This window comes from Penicillium alfredii, assembly GCF_028826965.1.
Source record: "Penicillium alfredii strain IBT 34128 chromosome Unknown utg000001l_segment0_segment0, whole genome shotgun sequence".
NCBI lineage: Eukaryota > Fungi > Ascomycota > Eurotiomycetes > Eurotiales > Aspergillaceae > Penicillium > Penicillium alfredii.
This window is the reverse complement of record NW_026622698.1, coordinates 1,785,912-1,805,510: the sequence shown is the minus strand read 5'-3', so window position 1 is coordinate 1,805,510 and position 19,599 is coordinate 1,785,912. Positions and strand designations below refer to the sequence as shown.

General features: G+C 51.1%; 10 protein-coding genes across 10 annotated transcripts; 6 read left to right on the top strand and 4 right to left on the bottom strand.

Annotated features, from left to right (window-relative positions):
* Positions 1-668: 668 nt before the first annotated feature.
* NUU61_000668 (DUF924 family protein) lies at positions 669-1,187 on the top strand (the record flags this gene model as incomplete). Its single annotated transcript, XM_056651252.1, has 1 exon — positions 669-1,187. One exon carries the CDS (start codon positions 669-671, stop codon positions 1,185-1,187), a length of 519 nt encoding a protein of 172 aa, XP_056516102.1.
* A 328-nt stretch (positions 1,188-1,515) lies between these two features.
* Positions 1,516-2,289, top strand: NUU61_000667 (uncharacterized protein; the record flags this gene model as incomplete). The annotated part of the gene is made up of 1 exon (XM_056651251.1): positions 1,516-2,289. One exon carries the CDS (start codon positions 1,516-1,518, stop codon positions 2,287-2,289), a length of 774 nt encoding a protein of 257 aa, XP_056516101.1.
* Positions 2,290-2,337: 48 nt separating this feature from the next.
* Positions 2,338-2,934, top strand: NUU61_000666 (wax synthase family protein; the record flags this gene model as incomplete). Its single annotated transcript, XM_056651250.1, has 1 exon — positions 2,338-2,934. One exon carries the CDS (start codon positions 2,338-2,340, stop codon positions 2,932-2,934), a length of 597 nt encoding a protein of 198 aa, XP_056516100.1.
* Positions 2,935-3,308: 374 nt separating this feature from the next.
* On the bottom strand, positions 3,309-4,656 carry NUU61_000665 (uncharacterized protein; the record flags this gene model as incomplete). The annotated part of the gene is made up of 3 exons (XM_056651249.1): positions 3,309-3,487; positions 3,541-4,487; positions 4,538-4,656. The coding sequence occupies 3 exons, from the start codon at positions 4,654-4,656 to the stop codon at positions 3,309-3,311; spliced, it is 1,245 nt and encodes a 414-aa protein (XP_056516099.1).
* A 1,020-nt stretch (positions 4,657-5,676) lies between these two features.
* Positions 5,677-6,778, top strand: NUU61_000664 (PWI domain-containing protein; the record flags this gene model as incomplete). The annotated part of the gene is made up of 5 exons (XM_056651248.1): positions 5,677-5,780; positions 5,852-5,942; positions 6,012-6,176; positions 6,223-6,334; positions 6,393-6,778. The coding sequence occupies 5 exons, from the start codon at positions 5,677-5,679 to the stop codon at positions 6,776-6,778; spliced, it is 858 nt and encodes a 285-aa protein (XP_056516098.1).
* Positions 6,779-6,817: 39 nt separating this feature from the next.
* On the bottom strand, positions 6,818-7,054 carry NUU61_000663 (uncharacterized protein; the record flags this gene model as incomplete). Its single annotated transcript, XM_056651247.1, has 1 exon — positions 6,818-7,054. The coding sequence occupies one exon, from the start codon at positions 7,052-7,054 to the stop codon at positions 6,818-6,820; it is 237 nt and encodes a 78-aa protein (XP_056516097.1).
* Positions 7,055-8,093: 1,039 nt separating this feature from the next.
* NUU61_000662 (putative cell wall protein) lies at positions 8,094-9,833 on the bottom strand (the record flags this gene model as incomplete). Its single annotated transcript, XM_056651246.1, has 1 exon — positions 8,094-9,833. One exon carries the CDS (start codon positions 9,831-9,833, stop codon positions 8,094-8,096), a length of 1,740 nt encoding a protein of 579 aa, XP_056516096.1.
* Positions 9,834-13,662: 3,829 nt separating this feature from the next.
* Positions 13,663-16,157, top strand: NUU61_000661 (serine/threonine/tyrosine protein kinase MPS1; the record flags this gene model as incomplete). The annotated part of the gene is made up of 2 exons (XM_056651245.1): positions 13,663-15,745; positions 15,775-16,157. 2 exons carry the CDS (start codon positions 13,663-13,665, stop codon positions 16,155-16,157), a joined length of 2,466 nt encoding a protein of 821 aa, XP_056516095.1.
* Positions 16,158-17,017: 860 nt separating this feature from the next.
* On the bottom strand, positions 17,018-18,060 carry NUU61_000660 (rRNA-processing protein NSA2; the record flags this gene model as incomplete). Its single annotated transcript, XM_056651244.1, has 5 exons — positions 17,018-17,033; positions 17,090-17,302; positions 17,375-17,917; positions 17,974-17,984; positions 18,058-18,060. The coding sequence occupies 5 exons, from the start codon at positions 18,058-18,060 to the stop codon at positions 17,018-17,020; spliced, it is 786 nt and encodes a 261-aa protein (XP_056516094.1).
* A 426-nt stretch (positions 18,061-18,486) lies between these two features.
* On the top strand, positions 18,487-19,296 carry NUU61_000659 (mitochondrial 54S ribosomal protein bL21m; the record flags this gene model as incomplete). Its single annotated transcript, XM_056651243.1, has 1 exon — positions 18,487-19,296. The coding sequence occupies one exon, from the start codon at positions 18,487-18,489 to the stop codon at positions 19,294-19,296; it is 810 nt and encodes a 269-aa protein (XP_056516093.1).
* Positions 19,297-19,599: the final 303 nt, after the last annotated feature.

Genomic DNA, 19,599 nt, shown 5'->3' with positions numbered 1-19,599 from the left:
CAAACCTCCAGAACGAAAACACCTGTTCGTCTGAGTCCTTCCAAATTCATCCCGTCAGTAGACAACTTCGATGAGTCGAGATTTGTTAAAGCATTTGCTAACTGCTTTACCAGCGCATCATGCACAATAAAGTCCCCCGCCGCTCTTCTCCTCGCTGTTCTGGCACTCAGCATGACTGCCTCTGCTAGCCGCTTCTAGGAATGCGGTGCGGAGCGTAGTCATACAGTTTGGGTATCCAGAAGCCTTGCAACCAGCTCGGCCCTAGCTAGTGTTCCACAAACTGTAATATCTGGGGCAATTCTTGCAAAAACAGTCCGCCCAATTGAGATGGATGGAGCTGTTGAGGTGTTTATGTATGGGTCCAATGTCTATAACACTCAAACGATATCCTCCTTATTTGCTAGAATCCTCATGAATATTGTGTACGGCTCAATTAAAAACATAATTTTCTCTCATTTCCATATAACATTTCCATATAATACATACAACTCTTCTTGTAAATGAGTTGACTACATATAGGAATTCATGACTCCGTTCTTCGGAGACTACTTCAATGACGTCATTTGCTTCGTGCCCCAGTCAGATCGCAATTTCTGACTTCTACAGACGTGAATATTCCAATCAGCTGGATACACTCCCACACCTCCTGAGCATCCATGAAGCGAGCCATGTCCAAAACATATCAGAATGTCCTGGACTTCTGGTTCGGCCCCAAATCCTCTCGCGACTATCTGAAACAAAAGTCTTTCTGGTACGGCAGTCCTGCAGATGACGCCTATGTCCGAAAGCATCTTGGTGAATCGTACCAGGCAGCCAAAAATGGTGATTTCGACTCCTGGCCTAGCATTGGGAAGGGCGAGGGGGCACTGGCTCTGATTTTGTTACTCGACCAAGTCCCCCGGAACATCTTCCGTGGCACGCCACAGGCATATGCCACAGACTCCAAGGCCGTGTCAATTGCCCGAATTGCAGTGGACCATGGCTGGGATAAGGAGTTCCCTGATATCCAGAAACGCTATATCTATTCGCCTTTCAATCACTCCGAGAATCTGAAGGATCAAGAATTATCCGTTATACTTTTCACGGATCTGGGGGATTCTTATCATCTACATTGGGCGAAGAATTTCCATGAACAGATCAAGCAAGATGGACGATTCACTCATCGTGATCATATTCTGGGAAGATAAAGGATACCATTTTCGATCCCACGGTCGTCGCGTTGTATATAAGGGGCCGATTTCTTCCTTTTCTTGGGGGGATCCAATGCCCACAAACATAGTTCTCTCGCCTCTGCAAACTACGATACTTTATATATTTCAGGGCCTCTTCTGATTTTTTTCACACGCCTCTGAAGGTTGACAAGCAAATGAAGCATTCGGGATTATCGGCATTGGCATCGGGACAGGACCCACAGCCGTCTACTAAAACATGCCAAGAAGATGACTGTCTTGCCAGTAAGCAACAAAAACCCATTCCAGGAGTTCCAGTCCAAATTTCCTCTTCAATGTCACCACAATGTATGGACTGCGAAGCTCTCTTCTTGGAAACTTGGTCGAGTTCGGATGTTTCTATCTCATCCAGCATCTCCTCCCCGCGACTCTTCTCATCGCCACACCCAAGCGATCTCCTCTGCGCTATGCCTGCATTCCATGTATGATCTGGATTGCTAGTCAATTTATACATCCAATTGCCTCATCCTCAAGCCCGACATGGTGCCAGATGGTCTCTCAGCTCATCATTGTGACAGTGCAAGCGACGCACCTGTTACTGATCAACCCCCTGGATCGCCAGAACCTCTCGAGGGGGGCAACCCATGTCAGATCGTACGGCACTCATCTTGTCCGAGCGGTGCGGCTGCTTGTTCATACACGGGGTGTCAATACCCCCTGGCAAGTGAAAAATGTGCCGTCTCATCCCGGCTACTATGCACGTCGGGGCATGTCGACCCCGCCTCGAGGTCGATTTTTGCTCCGACAATCCTTGATTTTGGCCTGGCAATATCTAGCCCTGGATATTGTACAGACAGTCTCCCTCCAGCAGACTTCAGGTCTTGACTCTCAGAAACCTATGGTGTCGGGGATCCAATGGAATGTGCCAGCGGAACAGTGGATAGAACGAGTGATCACCCATCTGTCCCTTTGGTTCTTTGTGACCCGGGTGATTGGCGATTCCGCATATTGTACGCTGTCAATTATCTTTGTGGGATTGGGAGTGGACTCTCCTTCCGACTGGCCACCGGCATGGGGAAGAATGGCCGATGCATACACGCTTCGAAACTTCTGGGGGTAAGACTCCCTGCCGCTACATTTCTTTTTCCACTTTTTTTTTTCATTCCCCATGAAATTAGTTCAATCAGGGCTTGAACTTTTTGTTATCTCTCTAACCTACTACTACAGAAAGTTTTGGCATCAATACTTGCGCCAGCCCTTCACTTCGATCAGTAACTTTGCTGTGCGAGATGTTTTCCGGCTACCACGCTCTTCTATCCTCGAACGGTACACAAACATCTTCTTTGTTTTTCTCATCTCTGGCATTTTGCACGTCATTGTCGACATTTTGCAGGGCCTGCCAGCACATCGTTCAGGCGCGATGCCGTTCTTCCTCTCATTTGTGCTGGGTATCATGCTCGAAGACGGCGCGCAGGCAATTTGGTGGCATCTATTTACCTCTGGTGATAGGAAGACGCCTCGAAAATCGTCTACTCGGGAGGCTGTCGTCCCTCCACTATGGCAGAGGATTCTTGGACTATGCTGGGTCTGGGCTTGGCTTGCAGTCACCTCGACATGGTACTTCACGCCCATGATTCAGTTGACCACAAAGGATTCGGTAATGATCCCTTTCAGTTTTGCGGAGCGAATGGGTCTTCCTGTTATCTCTAGTGCTCTTTTAGCTAGTGGTGCTGTTTTGGCTTTTGCGTTTGAGATTGAGATTTGAGCGAAGAGTCGAGCTAATTTTCCCTATCTTCATTCAAACTTGTTTGATATCGTCATACTATGTACTGCCAGCTTGAGCTGTGTTGCGATAATGATAATCCATGCTAGCCCTGAGTTCTTCATACATGACCAGAAATCCAATCAGCCAAGTCATGTTTCCCATCAACAACTGTATCCCACAGTTTCTGTTCTGACCTTGCCTCTAGTAAGCCTGTAGCACCAAAGTAGAACAGTCAGGCCAACATCAACAAAGTCAAAGACCAAAGCTCCGCCGAATATGATAGCGTAGAAGGTCCAGGCTGATGATTTATTTACCCCATAGAAGATATAGGTCCAGTCAATGGCCTGCATAGTCACATTAGACGCGTTCAATAATCATATCAAACCTGAGGGCTTGCTTGCCTTCCACATCTTCTGGGCTATCTCTGCCACAACTTCCGACTCGGATAGGTAGAAGGCAAATCCCTCTATTCCGTTCCAGGACAAAGCAATACAAAAAACAGTTTCAAAAGCCAAGGCAATTGCGCAGGAAACAAGAGCCGGTCGAGTGATTTCTATATGGAGTTAGTCATAGATATATGGTTCCTTGTTCTCTGGTGCCAATTACCCAAAAGGTCTGCTCGCGCAGCCTTGGAAAATGCGTTCGCCGTACGCCCCCGAAATTGGCCCCAGTTATGACCAACAAACGTCAGAGTTGAGGCCTCCAATGCCTGTACTGGGACCATAACAAGACCCCAGCGAATGGTGCTGAAGACACCCCATGCGGTTGCGTAGTTGGTCCCAAGCTGGATGATCTTCTTGACTAGCCATAGATAGATGGCATTTCTGAGAGCAGACTCGAGAAATGTGTACACACTTGGGCGCGCAAGGGTACTCAGTGCAGAGAGAGTCAATCTCAAGCGTTGCCGGTCCCCCGCTTCTTGTTTTCGATGCTTCACGACGACGTAGATGAAGTAAAAAAGTCCAACCAGAGCGGAGACTGCATCACAGACAAGCCGAATGATAGCCTGGGTTATGACACTGGGTCTCCGGGTGCCAACATGGAATTTTGAAATCACCAAAAAGTCCAGCACAATGTTGACGAGGAACTTGGACGAGCTGATTATCAGGGGTACATCGGGGTTGTCCAAAGCTCGAGTCGATGCAGCGATGGCGGCTTCCATGGCAGATGTCAACGCTTGGACCGAGGAGAGCCGGACGTAGGTCAGAGATGTCTGGCGCACTTCTGCCGGAACAAATGTCCCTGCGAGGCTCTTGTTCGCTCCCAGGAAGATGATAGTCATCACCGTCCCGAGCACCACCTGCGCCACGATCATCGTGTACGCTAGATTCAACCGTGCGTGGATAGTGCGTGTTGTCTTGTCTCCAATGACAAGCCACGCTGAGCGTGGAAGGCCCTCGTTTAAAACTTCTATAATAACCCCGATGTAGGTGTAGACATCGGTGGTAACCACTTGGCTTGCATCGATTCTGGCAACCCACAGCTTGCTGAGCGTGCTGTAGAGTGCGGGAAGAAAAAAGGCACCTAAGTTGAAGATGAGAGAGCCGGAGTATCTACAGCAAGATTAGTTGTTTTCTCCATCTGGACTCTGATCTATGCTCACGTCTCACGGCTCCACATCCGAGGTTTCGGCATACTCGGTGCCTCGGAGCTGCCTCGCTCACTCTCTTGTCCTGATCCCTCCACTTGCACAGATGCTGAAGCCCTCTTGGTCATATCCATTTTGGTCACCTTGTCTGATGGTTAGATGATGACTGGATGAGAGATAGATAAAGGAGGGGCAGTTGGTTTACCCTGTCTATAGATGGGCTCATTAAGACTTGGTGTATATTTACTAAGCAACAAACCATAGACATGGGATTTTCCGGCTAAAATCTCTTGGATTCCTAGTCGGGTTTCTAATATAAGAATATGTGACTGGGGCTGTGATATGTCGTTTTTCGAGTTTCTTGGTACCTACGTGACTTTCATCTAGCAATTAGCTTAGGCAAAAATTATCTCTGGACAGCACCTTGAAGACTAGATACTAAAAAAAAACATGAAGAAAAACGCTATCAAGAAGAAAAATTGATTTCAAAAATAAAAGAAACAAAAAGTGTAGTACTTATCGTAAGTGCTAAATCGAGTAAATTATAAGCTTTCAAAAAATAATTCTTGCTCTTTAATATGCCTCCTAAAGCAGGCCAAGTGAAGTGAGGGTCAGCGACTTGTAGTTTTATACTAACTGTATCTTTTCAAGTTTCCACTACTCGTAGTCTCTTCCCCCAGCCCTTTCTGTAAATAACAAGATTTGAAGATCAACAAAAATAGAAAGATTCCTCAATCCTGTCGCCATTCAGTTGGAGTTGTGACAATGCATGACATCAAATCCACGATTCTAGTAACTTATTCCCTGGCTCTTATGGAAGATACTATACGACATAGCTCCGTCCAGTTGATGTTGCAATGTAGATTCAAGATAAGGCAAGATGGGGTTTTCTGGTTACTCTATCCTTTAATTATTTTCTATTTTATGAAATCTCAAAATATTTCTGCCATGCTATCCCGTGGACTTATGAAAACTACACATCAACTGGATCTATAGTTGACTAACTAGATAGTTTTCTGCCTGGAAGGTTAGGCAACAAATATGGTACGGCATCCCCGAAGCACCAGGCATGCAAGTCCAACCTCGTCGCGAATCCTGCATTGTTACGCGTTTCCTTCTGCACCAGCTCTCCTGCAGCTCCAACTCTGGCCAAGATGGCGACTAGCGTCGATTCCAAGTTGCTAAAATCAACCAAGTTCCCTCCTGAGTTCAGCCGGAAGGTGGACATGACCAAGGTCAACATCGAGGTGATGAAAAAGTGGGTGACCCCAGCTTCCCCAGCGTTTTTTCTACGGTTCACGAGCTTCGGTTGCTAACAGCTTCCTGCAGATGGATTGCGGGTCGCATCTCGGAAATCCTAGGGAACGAGGATGATGTCGTCATCGAGCTCTGTTTCAACCTCCTGGAAGGATCGCGTTTTGTATGCCTGATGAATACCCGCAAACCCACTGCGGTAGCCGGCTACTAACAGATGGTTCTTTGCAACCAGCCCGATATCAAGTCTCTCCAGATTCAGCTCACTGGGTTCCTGGATAAAGACACCTCCAAGTTCTGCAAGGACTTGTGGTCACTGTGTCTGAGTGGCCAAGAGAATCCCCAGGGTGTTCCTAAGGAGCTTCTGGAGGCCAAGAAGCTTGAGCTCATGCAAGAGAAGGTGATTTCAGGCGTGGAACGGACAACTGTGAACCTATGCTGACAAGGTTGTTTTCAATCTGCAGATTGAGGCCGAAAAGGCCGCCGAAGCAGCCCGACGACAAAAGGAACAAGAACGAACCCGGGAACGTGACATCGAAGAATTGAGACGCAGGGAGCGTATGGATCGCGGAAGAGGAAGAAGGGGAGACGGTTATGGGGGTCGCGACTTTGACAGAAGAGGTTCCCGACACTCACGATCCCCACCACCTAGATATCGAAGCCGTGATCGATTCCGTGAACCCGCTCGGCGTGATTTTGATTCTTATGTCCCGTCTGGTCCCCGCAGAAGATCCCCTTCTTACTCTCGCTCCCGCTCCCGCTCTATTTCTCGGTCACCGCCTCCTCGTCGTCATCGCCATGAAGGACGGGATCGACCGCGTGACAGACGCCGTCGTTCCCACAGCAGATCGCAGTCTCCCGACCGCCACGCTCGCAGAGGAACCAGGAGACGCAGCCAGGAATATGGTGATCGAGCCAGATCCGTTACTCGAAGTGATTCATCGCGCTCACGTACTCCCAGAAGAGACCGAAACAGACGGCGGCCTGCCTCCCGCAGCGTGAGCTCGTCCCCTCGGCACCACCGGCGCAGAAAGTACTCTTCTAGCTCAAAATCTCCTTCGCGCTCCCCGTCACGCTCGTGGCGGGTGGATCGTCGGGAGCGACACCGGAGCCATGACTCCCACCGCCATCAAGAACACGGCAGCCATCGCAGACGCCGCAACTCAAGTGCTCACCGAAGCCGTAGTCGCAGCAGGAGTCCACGAAGAGATAGAAAGCGAAGACGGTCCTTGGAGAGATATCACCCTGGCGCTCACAGACTGCGTGACCATTCCACATCTGCACCTGAAGAAAAACGACAGAAGACGGCTGATAAACATGAAGACTCTGCACACCGACACTCGAAACCACGTGCTGATAGCCCCGCAAGTCACAAAGACAAGGAGTTGAAGGATGCTCATGAGGTGGGTCGCCAATCCTTGGATAGCGCCTAAGCGTATACCTTGACCTTTCCCTCATGGAGCATTCAACTCTATTTCATGTTCGTTAGTCAACCCCTTCCTTCTATACTTGGGCTTATTTACAATTTTTCAGTGCCTGTGCTAACTACTACGACTACAGACTCCCCGAAAATCTGTTCCAAGACGCATCTCCTCGAGTGAGATACAGGAGAAGTTACTACGAGAGAGACTGGTGGCCATACGTCGTTCTGGCGAGAAGGCACCCAGGTAGGTGGTGTTTCCAAGGCACCGGGTGTAGTTACAGGCGTTTCAAGTCAAATTCTGTCAACCATTTGAGCGAAAGCATATTTGTCATTTCGGCAATAATCAAGATTCAATTTCAAGCCTTTTTGGACGGCCTACCCTAGTAATTCCGCAATGCTTATCTCGATGGACTGAAGACTTCACGGCCAGAGGTCCCTACTAGAACTAGGCAAGTACACAGAAGAATAAGACAGGAATGTACTCCATTGAGAAGGGGACAAAACTATTGCCAGGCCATTCAACTATAACAAGAAGATCTTCATCGGGCGTACCCCTTCACGAGAATTAACTTGACCGGTCCAGAAAACGAGCACTCAAAAAGGGGGGACACAACAGGGGCTCAATCTCGCGATGTAGATTAGAGAATTAGAATTAGGTATCTACAGACAGGACAGAAGCAGGTCAAAAAGCAGATCCCAGATTCACCGAGTAAGGAAGGGCGAGGAGTGAATGCCCTAAAACCCAACCGGCTTGGAAGGATCTGCAATTGACACACCACTTCACGCGCGAAAAGCCATCTTGTCATGAGACGCGATAAAGAAAAGAACAAGGAAAACAGAAAAGGCGTTTCAAGTTGCAGTTTTCCCGATTTTTCAACCTGGCAGACTGTCACTTTACTTGCAGGGACAGATGGTCTTGGTCTTGGTGACGGTGACGGTGACGGGTCCAGTACTAGACTCAGTCGGGGGAGTGGTCGGCGCCGGAGGCACGGCAACCGAAGTAGAGCTCTGGCCAGAACCGCTGGGGGCAGGTGATTCGGTGGCGCCGGGGCCGCTGGGGGTGTTCGAGTCCGATGGAGCAGGACTAGTAGAGTCAGGGACGGTCGAGAGGGAGGTGCGAGTGATGACAGAGGTGTCACAGGGGGTGCTGGTCGAGCCAGAGCCGCTGGGGACAGAGCCGCTGGGGACAGGGCCGGTGGGGACAGGGCCGGTGGGCGCAGGGCCAGACGGAGCAGGGCCAGACGGGACACCAGTGGAGGAGGGGCCGGGGAGACTAGGAGTCTTGGAGCCGGAAGGCTTAGGGCCGCCAGGGATGCTGCAGCCGGTGAACCACTGGATGATGATGATCTGAATGCCCATGTCGATGTGGAGGCCAGTGCAGCCACCGATGAAAGCAGCAAGCTCGGCACGGGTGCTGAAGGAGAGGGAGGTGAGGCTCTCGCCGGCAGCAAGGAGAGAGAGGGCACCGCGGAGGTCGACGCTGAGGGTAGCGAGAACGGTCTCGGACAGGAAAGCGGTAATGTCACCGATCAGGCCGGTCACCAGGTCGACGGAGGCCTCCGCCGAGACGGCCAGCGAGAGCCACAGCAGGACAACGGCCTTCAGCTCGACACCGAGCGAGCACTTGGAGCCGGACAGCCAGATAGCGAGGGCAGTGCGAGCGTCAACGCTCAGGGAGGAGGCGAGGTCACCCTTAGCGCAGGCCTTGAGGGCGGTGCGGACATCGACGTCGAGGTCAGCGGAGAGGTGGGCGTTCAGGAAAGCGGAGAGCGAGGACTGGGCACCGACGGAGAGGTGGCCGCTCTCCTCGACGTGCACACCGACGGAGGCACCGACAGACACAGCAGACAGAGCATCCTTCGAGAGGTGGCCAAGCTGGACCAGGCCGTGGTTCTCGTGGCCGTGGATCCAGGCAATGACGGTGGCCTTCAGACCGGCGCTCAGAGTGCAGTCATCGCCAGACAGCCAGGCAAGAAGGCCCGCCTTGATGTCAGCCGACAGACTGGTCACCACACCGCCAGAAGCGCAGAGGCTCAGGCCGGCCTTGACCTTGATATCAAGGTCAGCCGCTCCATGGAGGAACTCAGAAACAGAAGCCTGGACTGAGGCGCCCAGGACCAGGGCAGACTCCAGGTGACCAGCATCGAAGATACCGTCAATGGTGACATAGATCTGCTCCTTGGCGGCGATGTCGGCGCACATGGGGATGTACACGGACAGGGCGGCCACGACCTCAGCCGAGAGAGTGAGGGATTCGTCACCCTCGCACCATTTGAGGAGTGAGGTCTTCAGCGAGCCGCCAATGTGGGCCTGGGTCAACAGCCAGGCCTTCAGCTCCTTGCGAGCACCGGCGTGGATCTTGCCAGCGCTGCATCCCAAGGCACCACCCTGCAGAGCAGCGGCACCTTTGGCACCCAGACCGGCCAGAAGAGAAACCGAAGCATGCACACCACCACCCAGGACGGCGTCAAGAACTGCACCAATATCTAATTCGACATCGGCGCCAATCCCGCCGCCAATATTGGCACCAATATCAGCACCCAACTTCAGGGTGCGGCGCTCAGCAGTGACATCGGTAGGAAAAGCGATAGAAGAGGCCGCCAAAGTGGCCAAGAGAACGAGACCCGAACGCATGTTGGCTCTAGGTCAAAGAAGAAGGATATAGCGAGTGTACAGAGCGATTGCTCGAAAAGAGTATACAAAAAAAAGAAGTTTTTGCAAGAAAAGAGGAAAAAGAGAGCGAGAGGTATGAGACCGGCAAAAGGCCTGCGGTCGTCACCAAAAGATATTAACGATAGACTGGTGAAAAGACTTTTAAAAAGAGGTTGAGTAGAGAAGAAGAGAGAAGAAGAAGGTGGTTGAACGAAAGAAACCGGCATCCACAAGTGATCGTCCTCACTGTTTATATACCCCTGATCGTCTAAGCCATCAAGACCTGCTGAGCCGGGAGCTATCCGGGCCCATTCGGATCAACGCATCTGGTTTAGCATGCCCTCTGACTACCCCAGTCTGACGGCGATAGGCCACATTGGGCCACATTTGGAGCTATCGGGCTTCTTGGCCTCGCATCAGGGATGTTCGGATATGGAGACCTGGATCTTCCGGGAGCAAGTGGACCATCGACTGCCAGTGAAAATCCACCAACATGCTAGTTAGAGCATGGGTGGAAACAAGGACGGGCCAGGGAGCCGTCTATTTCTGGTGGACAGTCAGAGAGGAAGGCATATTACAGATCAGGATTCCAACCGCGCCATACCATTAGTGTTTGGAGACGATTGAAAATTGAAGTTTTCTCGCTTGCAGCCAGTCACCACATGCTGGAATTAGGGCTTTGGAAGTTTGAAATTGGTGTCTTGCCCCGAGCTCAAAGTGTTGGCGATGACATGCCAAGCCCTAAGGGGAAAAGGAAGAAAGCGACGATCACGGCATGCGGTCATCGCCCGTCCCAGGACCTCTAAAGGAGAACCGATCAGCACGACCCACCAACGGTTGACGGAGTTGTAGGCCCCAAAATAAACTGGGTACGAAATTTCCCCTTTTCTGGGATTTTTGGGGTCAGAACAAACAATATTTTGCGCCACCATCGATCCTCGACAGGGGGAGTGCATCTATAGGAGAGACAAGTCTCTCTCTCTCCAGGGCTACAAGGGCAATTCAACGCGACTCAATTCCAAATGGTCAGTTGTCAATTCAGCCAACATTGCCTGCAAGCCCCGGGGAATTACACCCGGCATCGGGTACGTCCCATTACGCCTTTGGGGAAAGATGGACATGTCTCATCCTGTTTTTCCCCCCCCATTGATTGGAGGGCAAAGGAGCCGACATGTCAATACTCGTGTCCATGCAGATGCTGTATGTTGGATGCATTTCTCGTGCATCTTTCGGTCTATTCCAGACACCGATCGAGCATGAGCTTGCATTACACCCTGCATGATCTAGTGTCACTGTCGCCATGCGAGATCGGTAGAATCTCGGCAAGATGACTCGGTATGGATAGCTTGCAGCTACGAAGATCCCAAGGTCCAATTTCCATGGCGGGAATTGGCAGTATAAGCCCCCTTCCCAGCGAGCTGGTCTGGAAACCAGACGGGAAAATAAAAAAAAGACAACCCTGGGTCTGAATCCAGACCGTATCAAGCTACAGCCATACCTCCCATAGTTGCCTACGGTCAGCCATGGTTGGGACCATGGTGAACTATAGCTCTGCAGTTCGCGCCGCATTGGACTCCACATCAATAGCTTCGGCGTGGCAGGCCCATATGTCTCTGATTATGCTGTATACAGGAGAGAGAGGTCGTACTCCGGGGCCACTAATAATGATCAATTTCTATTATTCAGAGATTCTCAAATTTGGTGTCACTTACTCTAGTGTTTTGGTGTCAGGGGGGCTCCAGAGTTCCCACACAACGGCATCCTCGGCGGGTGGATCCCACTAAACGATGTTGGGACTAGCGTCGCTCAGAGCGGGAAAGATTCTGGTGGTTCTGGACGACTAGCCTTTAAGCTTCTCCGACGCCAGCCCCACAAACTACTGGTCTCACCCCCATGCTAGTTGCACAGCCCAGGGCTCCCTCGGACGCCTCGAACCAGTTCGTTTGACCCTAGAGCTTGCTAGGCAGGTTATGAGGCGATCGGGGTTTCATCTCTAATTGCGGTTCCTGGTGTTAAAAAAAAAAAACAGACATATTGAGACGTGCGAGGTAGGAAGTAGAATATTTGTCAGAGTATGTCTCATGTCCCCCGGTGGTCAAGTCCAGCTAGCCCTAGTTTTTTTCCACCTTCTTCTTTTGTCTTTCTTAGACTGGAAGGCAAATTACGATGCATCCTATTTCAAACTGGTCTAGGTGGGACAGATGCAAGCTTCGATGCATCCAACCGGCAATGTTTATCACGGTCGGGATCCGGCAGCAATCACAGCCCTAGCGTGGGTGAACTAAGACATTCTTCGAATTTATTCCCAATCTTCAAGATCTACAGTTTGCTCGACATTGCTTCTTACGAGATCGTGTCTCGATCTTTTGTTGCAGGGTTCGAATCGACTCGTGCATGAGGAGATACATGGAGGCAGACGAAAATACCCTGCTACTCTCGCTTTGTATACACATATTCGGTTTAGTATCTTTGTCCACTTCATCAGCTGCGTCAATTTCTTGTTTTTTTGCCAGCTGGTTCTTTTAGCGAGGTCGAGGAATCGCCCAGCATCGCCAGAGATCGTCTACGTTGGCTCTGGGGGACGGGATCTGTATGATGTCTTAGTACGCTTGTTCTCTCTTTCTGACTTGATGGAATGGCTTCCCGATGCATCGATCGGTTTTTTTTTTTCAATAGCTCCAGCGCCTCTTGCATCGGTGGTGCATTCTACGAGCACATCCCTGAAGGTCTAGAACTGTGAGAAATTACCTCAGTCCCAGCCGTCGAAGAACACATACCAAAAGACTCCACCCCACCCCATCCCTAGCCAGTCGGAATGTCACTGGAGATTTGAGCTTTGCTGTGCAGATCAGTATGCAAAAGGTTTGTTTGCTTGGAAGCTCCGCATGAGCTGAGCCGTCTCGGGGTTTTCGAATAGCATCTTGACCTAACCCCACATCTCGTTCAACATGACGAACCGATCAAGATCGATGAGAAATCAAATTGCTAGAAGAGGGCAAAGTATACGATGCTCTTATTTGCTTCTTAATGCACGGGCTGGCCTTTCTCTCAGTCATGTAGAAGCTTTCCAATGTTTGCTCAAGGTAAGTTGTACAGCCCATCCAGGACACATCCAAAAGTGCAGCATCAACCCCAGCTTGGAGCTTATTGTGATCAATTAAATAACCCGAGCTAGTATTGTCTCCAAGGAACAAAGTTAAATAAAAATAAAACTATCAGGTTGTGGCGGTCTTTGTGGATATAATCAAGAAAGAGGAGACACCATGTGACTGATATATATCTATACTTCAAGACTGATCGAAGTGCCCAGATCAACCATCCATTGCGATTATTTTACTTTATATATATATACGTATATATATTTAAATAAACCCAGCATCAAACAGCACATTAAACAAAATTGAAACATTTATCTGCATAAATTTCAAAATTCAGATCATCCATGAGTCTTGAGTGTGGTGTGATGAAAAACTTTTAATCTAGGGATTTCAGTGGGAGATTAAAACCACGACGTTGACTGTTGATACTGGCCGAAGTGGCACATATAATAAAGCATCTGCCCAGCAAGCGAAGAAAATAGATACTGTATGCCCGCTTTGTACGACTCGACGCGAAAGCAGCGGCGATCAAGACATGCTTTGTTATGGTTGTCGTCATGGCAACCCTAACCACGTGACCATATAGCGCGCATCTCGCGACGGAACGTCAGGATGAATTAGCCAATTCCTCCTGCGAACAACAAAACAGTCGACAACTTCGGGCTATCGCGGGGCCACATTGATCCACGACTTCAATGTAGGGCGTTAGCGCAATGGCCTCCCCGAATTCCCTCTCATCCGCATACAACAGCGACCTGTACCGCCAACCGCCGTCCCGACCGATGTCCCGATCCGCGGTTTCACGTTCCACTTCCAGACGGGCGTCCCCGGCACTCCAAGACCTACCAATACGGGGAGCGTCTCACTCAAGACAATACTCGGGTGATAGCTCTGACGATGAGGTGCCCGAACCCAAATTCAGCGCCTCCGTAAAGGCTCTGTTGGATGGCGATGGACTCGGATCTTCGCCGCATCTACAGAAGGCCCCAGCACCCTCGCACGAGCGGCAGTGGGTGCCTGCCTCCAGACCTCAAAGCCAGTCACCGCGCACGCTTTCGCCTCACGACCAGTCAACAGGCAGCCCTGCGCCAAGGGTCGTTCGCATTGGAGCCCTGTCTTCTGGCTCAAGGTTCTCGCGCGAGGGCTCTCCCTTATCGAACAGCCAGACCGCAGAACCTGAGGCTCAGAACCGCTCTAATGATTTTATTACGCCGGCGCCACGGCCACGCAATGTACGAATTAATGTGTCGCGCAGCGGCACGCGCTCTCCCGCTTCTGTTTCACCTTCTCTGAAGCGTTCGTCTGAACGACATTCTGGAGACGAGTATGGTAGCGGGGATCGGTCAGATAGCGACCGCAAATCCCGCTATGAGGATGACCCAGTATTCCGAGCTGGCGCCTCGTCAGCACTGCGGGGTCGCAACGCAGATGACATTGGCCCCCAAAGCTCGCTGCGTGTCAAGAGAGTTGGGCGACTGACTGGTACCTTTTTAAACGGACCGGCACGAAGGGGTGTGCTGCGCAGACAGAGTGAAGAAAACAACGACGAAGATCCGCATCAATACTTCTCTCATGATGGAGAGAGAGAGAACATGGAACCTGAAGACGATAACGCGGAATACCATGTCCGCAGTTCAGCAAAGCCATCGCCTCCTAAAGTCTCCTGGGCGGACCCCAGTCCACCCCGCATGAGTGAATCATATCGACCGAGTCATGTTGCCACTGCATTTGCGGGCGAGGGCCTCTTTTCGAGGTCATCGTCACCCAAGTCCCATGGATCTCAGTCCAAGTCAACACCTGCATCTTCGGAAATGTCCTCAAAGTCGTCTAGTGCAAAGGAACAGCCTGCCTTCAAAGTTCCCTCATTACCCCCTCTTCCCTCGGCTCGGGACCAAGAGAACGAGCCGCCGTCGATGTTCAAGCGAGCGAAGCCTCAGGGTTTGAGCGCCCTGGAAAAACCTGAAAAGTACTCGGTGGTTTACGACACCGACAAGAAGGAAGCAGCCGAAACACCAACCGGGAATTCTCCACGCAAGATCCTGGCGACACGAAGTAACAACACTCCCCACAGGCCTGCTCCTGCTCCACCAAAGACACTCGAGTCCGCCACTGGAACTGGTGGCGCTTCGCAATCATCTCGCAAGAAGAGGACGCAGGTCTCGATCAACCACAAGCCCTTTACTCGGCTCGATTGCATCGGCCGAGGAGGTAGTTCCCGTGTTTACCGGGTCATGGCAGAGAACTATAAGATTTTTGCGCTGAAGCGAGTCAACCTGGAAGATGTCGACCCGCTGACCTTGGCTGGATACAAGGGCGAGATCGACCTGTTAAAGAAATTGGAAAACGTGGATCGTGTTGTGCGCTTATTCGACTGGGAGCTCAATTCTGATAAGCACAGCCTCAGTGTTCTCATGGAGATTGGCGAGTCTGACTTGGAAAAAATCCTCACATACCGCCTCAACGCCGATGATGCCATTTTTGACATCAACTTCACTCGTTATTACTGGAAAGAGATGCTGGAGTGTGTCCAAGCTGTTCATGACTGCAACATTGTTCATTCGGACTTGAAGCCGGCCAACTTCCTCATGGTCCAAGGCCGGTTGAAATTGATTGATTTTGGTATTGCGAATGCGATCCAAGACAACACCGTCAATGTCCACCGAGAACAGCAAGTTGGCACGCCAAATTACATGTCCCCCGAAGCCTTGGTTGATTCCAACGCATCATTGGGATTGCCGTCGAGCGTTGGCAAGATGATGAAATTGGGGAAGCCCAGCGATGTTTGGAGCTTAGGATGTATTTTGTACAAGATGGTTTATGGCCAGCCCCCTTCGCCAAGATCGCCAAATACTACGAACGTATTATGGCCATCCCGAACCCTCGCGTGCAAATCGATTTCCCGGTTTTTGGCGTTGGTGGTGCCCCTGTCCCTCCTGGACTCATTCGAACTCTGAAGCGCTGCCTGCAGCGTGACCAGACTCTGCGGCCCACAATCGAAGAGATGCTTGGCCAACGTGACCCTTTCTTGCACCCAGAAGCCCAGCTCGAGGGTGCCGTTCCGATTACGCAGGATATGCTTGGCCGCATTCTGGTCAATGTCGTCAATCATTGCAAGGTCCGGGGTGCACCCAGAGAAGAAGAGCTGGCAGCATGGCCAGCAGGATTTTTTGCAAAGATTAAAGCTGCATTGGAAGAAGAAAATGCCTGATGTCACCTGAACGGACTGATTTCCTTTGTTTCACTTCTCCCGCCACTTCGGCGCCTTCTTTTCTTTTCCTGCTTCCCTTTCTTCTTTGTTAGAATGACTTCATGACTGGTGTTGGATACTGTTTCTGTTTGTGTGGTTCGGTTGGTGTCTTATTTGACTGAGATTTTGACCACCGACTCTTCATCTTGTGCTTTTTTTTGCTTCTTCCTGCATCACCCCTCGGGGTGTTTAATTTGGCCTAGCCTTTCTTCTGATGAGATGCCGTTCAGCGCAGCGTGTGGATCTTCTTCTCTGTATATGGCTTGGTTGACTGTTTCCTTACCCGCTTGCATTGCGATATCGAGGTTCAGACCTTGGGGTTTCCTGGAGTTTAAGACCTCGCTCCCCATCTGGTTACCATGTTTAATTGACCACTTGTTGTTTTGAGCGTTTCTTTCGTCTCCTGGTTTGTTATGTATTGCTTGTAGCTTGCCCCCCTGCGATAATTCTATCGCAATCAAGGCAGTGTGTACTCCGGCCAGGATCGTTTAGTCACCTGTTGATAGATAGATCTACAATCGTTGAGAGATACTCCAATCAATCTGCTTTTCTTATCTTTGAAAAATATCAATGAACACTTTGCTAGTTTCATTTCGCACCCTTTCTGAAGGGCTTAATATGCACATACTTTTCGTCTAGAAATCAATGTAGTTCGAGAAGATGCGCCACAAACGCCCCCAACATCGCGCGTGATCTAAATAGACCACATTAAACTTAAGAAGGGAAAAAACATGGATGGCAGTGCCAGAGACATGGTATCGACGACAGGCCGAAGCTTGCCAGGAGCAAAAAAAGGGACAACGATAATGAGGGTGGTTTCTCTAAACGAGCAGAACACTGTGGTGATCACGTTAGAATTGAAGATACAGGTTCGAGAGCTCAGTTCGACTTACGCGTTGACACAGCCGTCGTTCTCGGGCGTGTTGGTGACCTGAGCCCACTTTCCCCAGACGACCTTGCCGGTGGTGGTAACGAGACCTAGTTCGGAAACATTGACCTCGAGAATGGTACCCTTGGTCAAGACACCCAGCTGGGTGTACAGCGGGTTCTGAGGGTTCTTCTTGACGGACAGGATGGGCAGCTGGACGGTGACACCCAATTCGGGACTAGGGTCGAGTTGTTAGCATAACGACGCAGACATAAGTCAGCAAAAGCAAGCAAGGGAAATGAAAACATACTGTGTCACATTGGCCTTCTTGTAACGCAGACCCATAGGCCGAATGAACCGCTCGTACTTTACCGGGCGACGAGTGAAGTCGTTGCCGACAAAAGTGGGCTTGGTGATCATGCGCTTCCAGGACTTCTTGTGCGTCTTCTTGCCGGTATTGACAACCTTGAACATCTCCTCCTCGCTGATACCCTTGACCTTGGGCAGCGGGACGGCAAACTTGGCCGCCTTCTCGGACCGCTTGTCCTTGATGGCGCTCGACAGGGCCTTGGCGTTGGTGGCCTGCGACCGGTCGAGCAGGTACTGGGGCAGCGGGGTCTTGGACGGCTCCTCGGGCGCGGCCGACTTGACGTTCTTCTCCTCCTGCGCCTTGATGCGTTTCTTCATCTGGATCTTCTCCGCATGTCGCTTCTGCTGGTACAGCTTGGCCCGCAGGCCGCGCAGGTTCTGGGCATCGTGCGACTGCTTGTGTCCCTCACGGGCCTGGCGCTTGCGGGTTCGCTCGTCGTGGTCGAGCCGCTTGCCGTGCTGCTTCTGCCAGCGCTCGATGTACCTGTGGGATGAATGGTCAGTGGATAGACGGTGGGTGGCTGGCGGGGAAGGACGAACTCGTTCTGAGGCTGTTGGTGGGAAAATTGGTTAGCAAATTTACACCACCCAATACTTGAGACTTGGAAACTGCTGGCAACATACCATGGCGAACGGTTGAGGAACGCTTGGGGATGATGGGGGAGGGTTCTTCAAGATCTAATCGCTGCGGAAAAAGTTGATGCAGAGATAGCGACACGTGACTGCTTATCGATTCGAGATCAGCCCATCAACAGCGCTGAGCTATAGCACAGGATTGCCAATTTTGACATAATGGTCACATAAACAAGCCAGATAAAAATTATCTACGTGATAAGAAGATGCTCTTCTTTTCTTCGATTTTCTAATTCTACTTTTTATTCTTCAGAGCGTTCATTCGGGTTTTCATAGAGTACCACGTGACGCTACGGGAGCCGAAGCGGCCACCTGTGCCGTGTGAATTTCTCGAGCAACGCGGAACTCCAGCACCCTCGACCACCGATCACCGCCAACCACCTCCACCCAACCTCGGCAGAGCATTGGAAAGGGTTCACCATGTTCTCCCGCTCTGCACTGCGCAGCCTTGCGCAAGACCTGCGTTTGACTACGCCCTCGGCCATTCCGTCGGCTCCCCTTCCGCAACGAGTCTTTTTGCATCAAGCGGCTTCGCTCAGGAACGCGCAGCCCCAATCCTCGACGCAATCGTCATCTCTCAACCCCGACACACCTCTCAGCGCTACACCACAGGCACAAGACACCCAACCCGAGATCCAACAAGGCTTCAAGGCACCTTCGGGCAACCCAACTACCACCCCCAACACGCCCGCCGACACTTTTATCCCTCAGACCCGCAACCACATCCCCATTGAGAAGCAACCTGTACCACCGACCTTTGACTCTCCCCTCAAAGTAACCCAGTCTCTCATGTCGCGGCTCCCACACCTAGTTGGCCAGACACCCCACTACATCGTGGCCGAGCTGCACGCTCGCCCTTACCTGTTGACGGAAGGTGATCACCTTCGTCTGCCGTTCCTCATGCCCAAGGTCAAGCCGGGGGATGTTCTGCGATTCAACCGGGCTACTGCACTCGGGTCACGCGACTTTACCCTTAAGGGGACGCCGCATGTCGATGAGCGGTTGTTCGAGTGCCGAGTGCGGGTCACGGGCGTGGAGTCTGAACCGCTTCGCATCAAGGAAAAGACGAAGCGGAGACAGCGACACGTTAAGAAGGCTCTGAGTAAACATCGGTACACGGTGATGAGAGTCATGGATGTGAAGGTGAAGACCCCGGACGAGTTGCTGCAGGAAGGCACGCAGGTGGTGGAGGATGCGGAGGACTCGCCCGAAATTGAAACTCGGGCATGATTTGATTGAAATTGATGGCTTAGGAGAAGCTTTCCAACATGCAAATTTGGCGACTAGCTGGACGTGACTGGCGGGGAGTTCCAAGGACATCACCCCCTATGGTTTTCGGCGACGGTGCTGTCTTGATGCATTGGCCTTGCGGGCATATTCTGTACAGATAGGTGGATTTGGCTGTTCCCTGTGTGCATTGTATTCTATACCTACTATCAAATTCCTTCAGGGAGATCCCATTTTGAATATCTGGTCTTTTTCTATGGTCTTTCTATAACCCTAGCGCTAGCGAATTCTCTCTACAGAAAGATT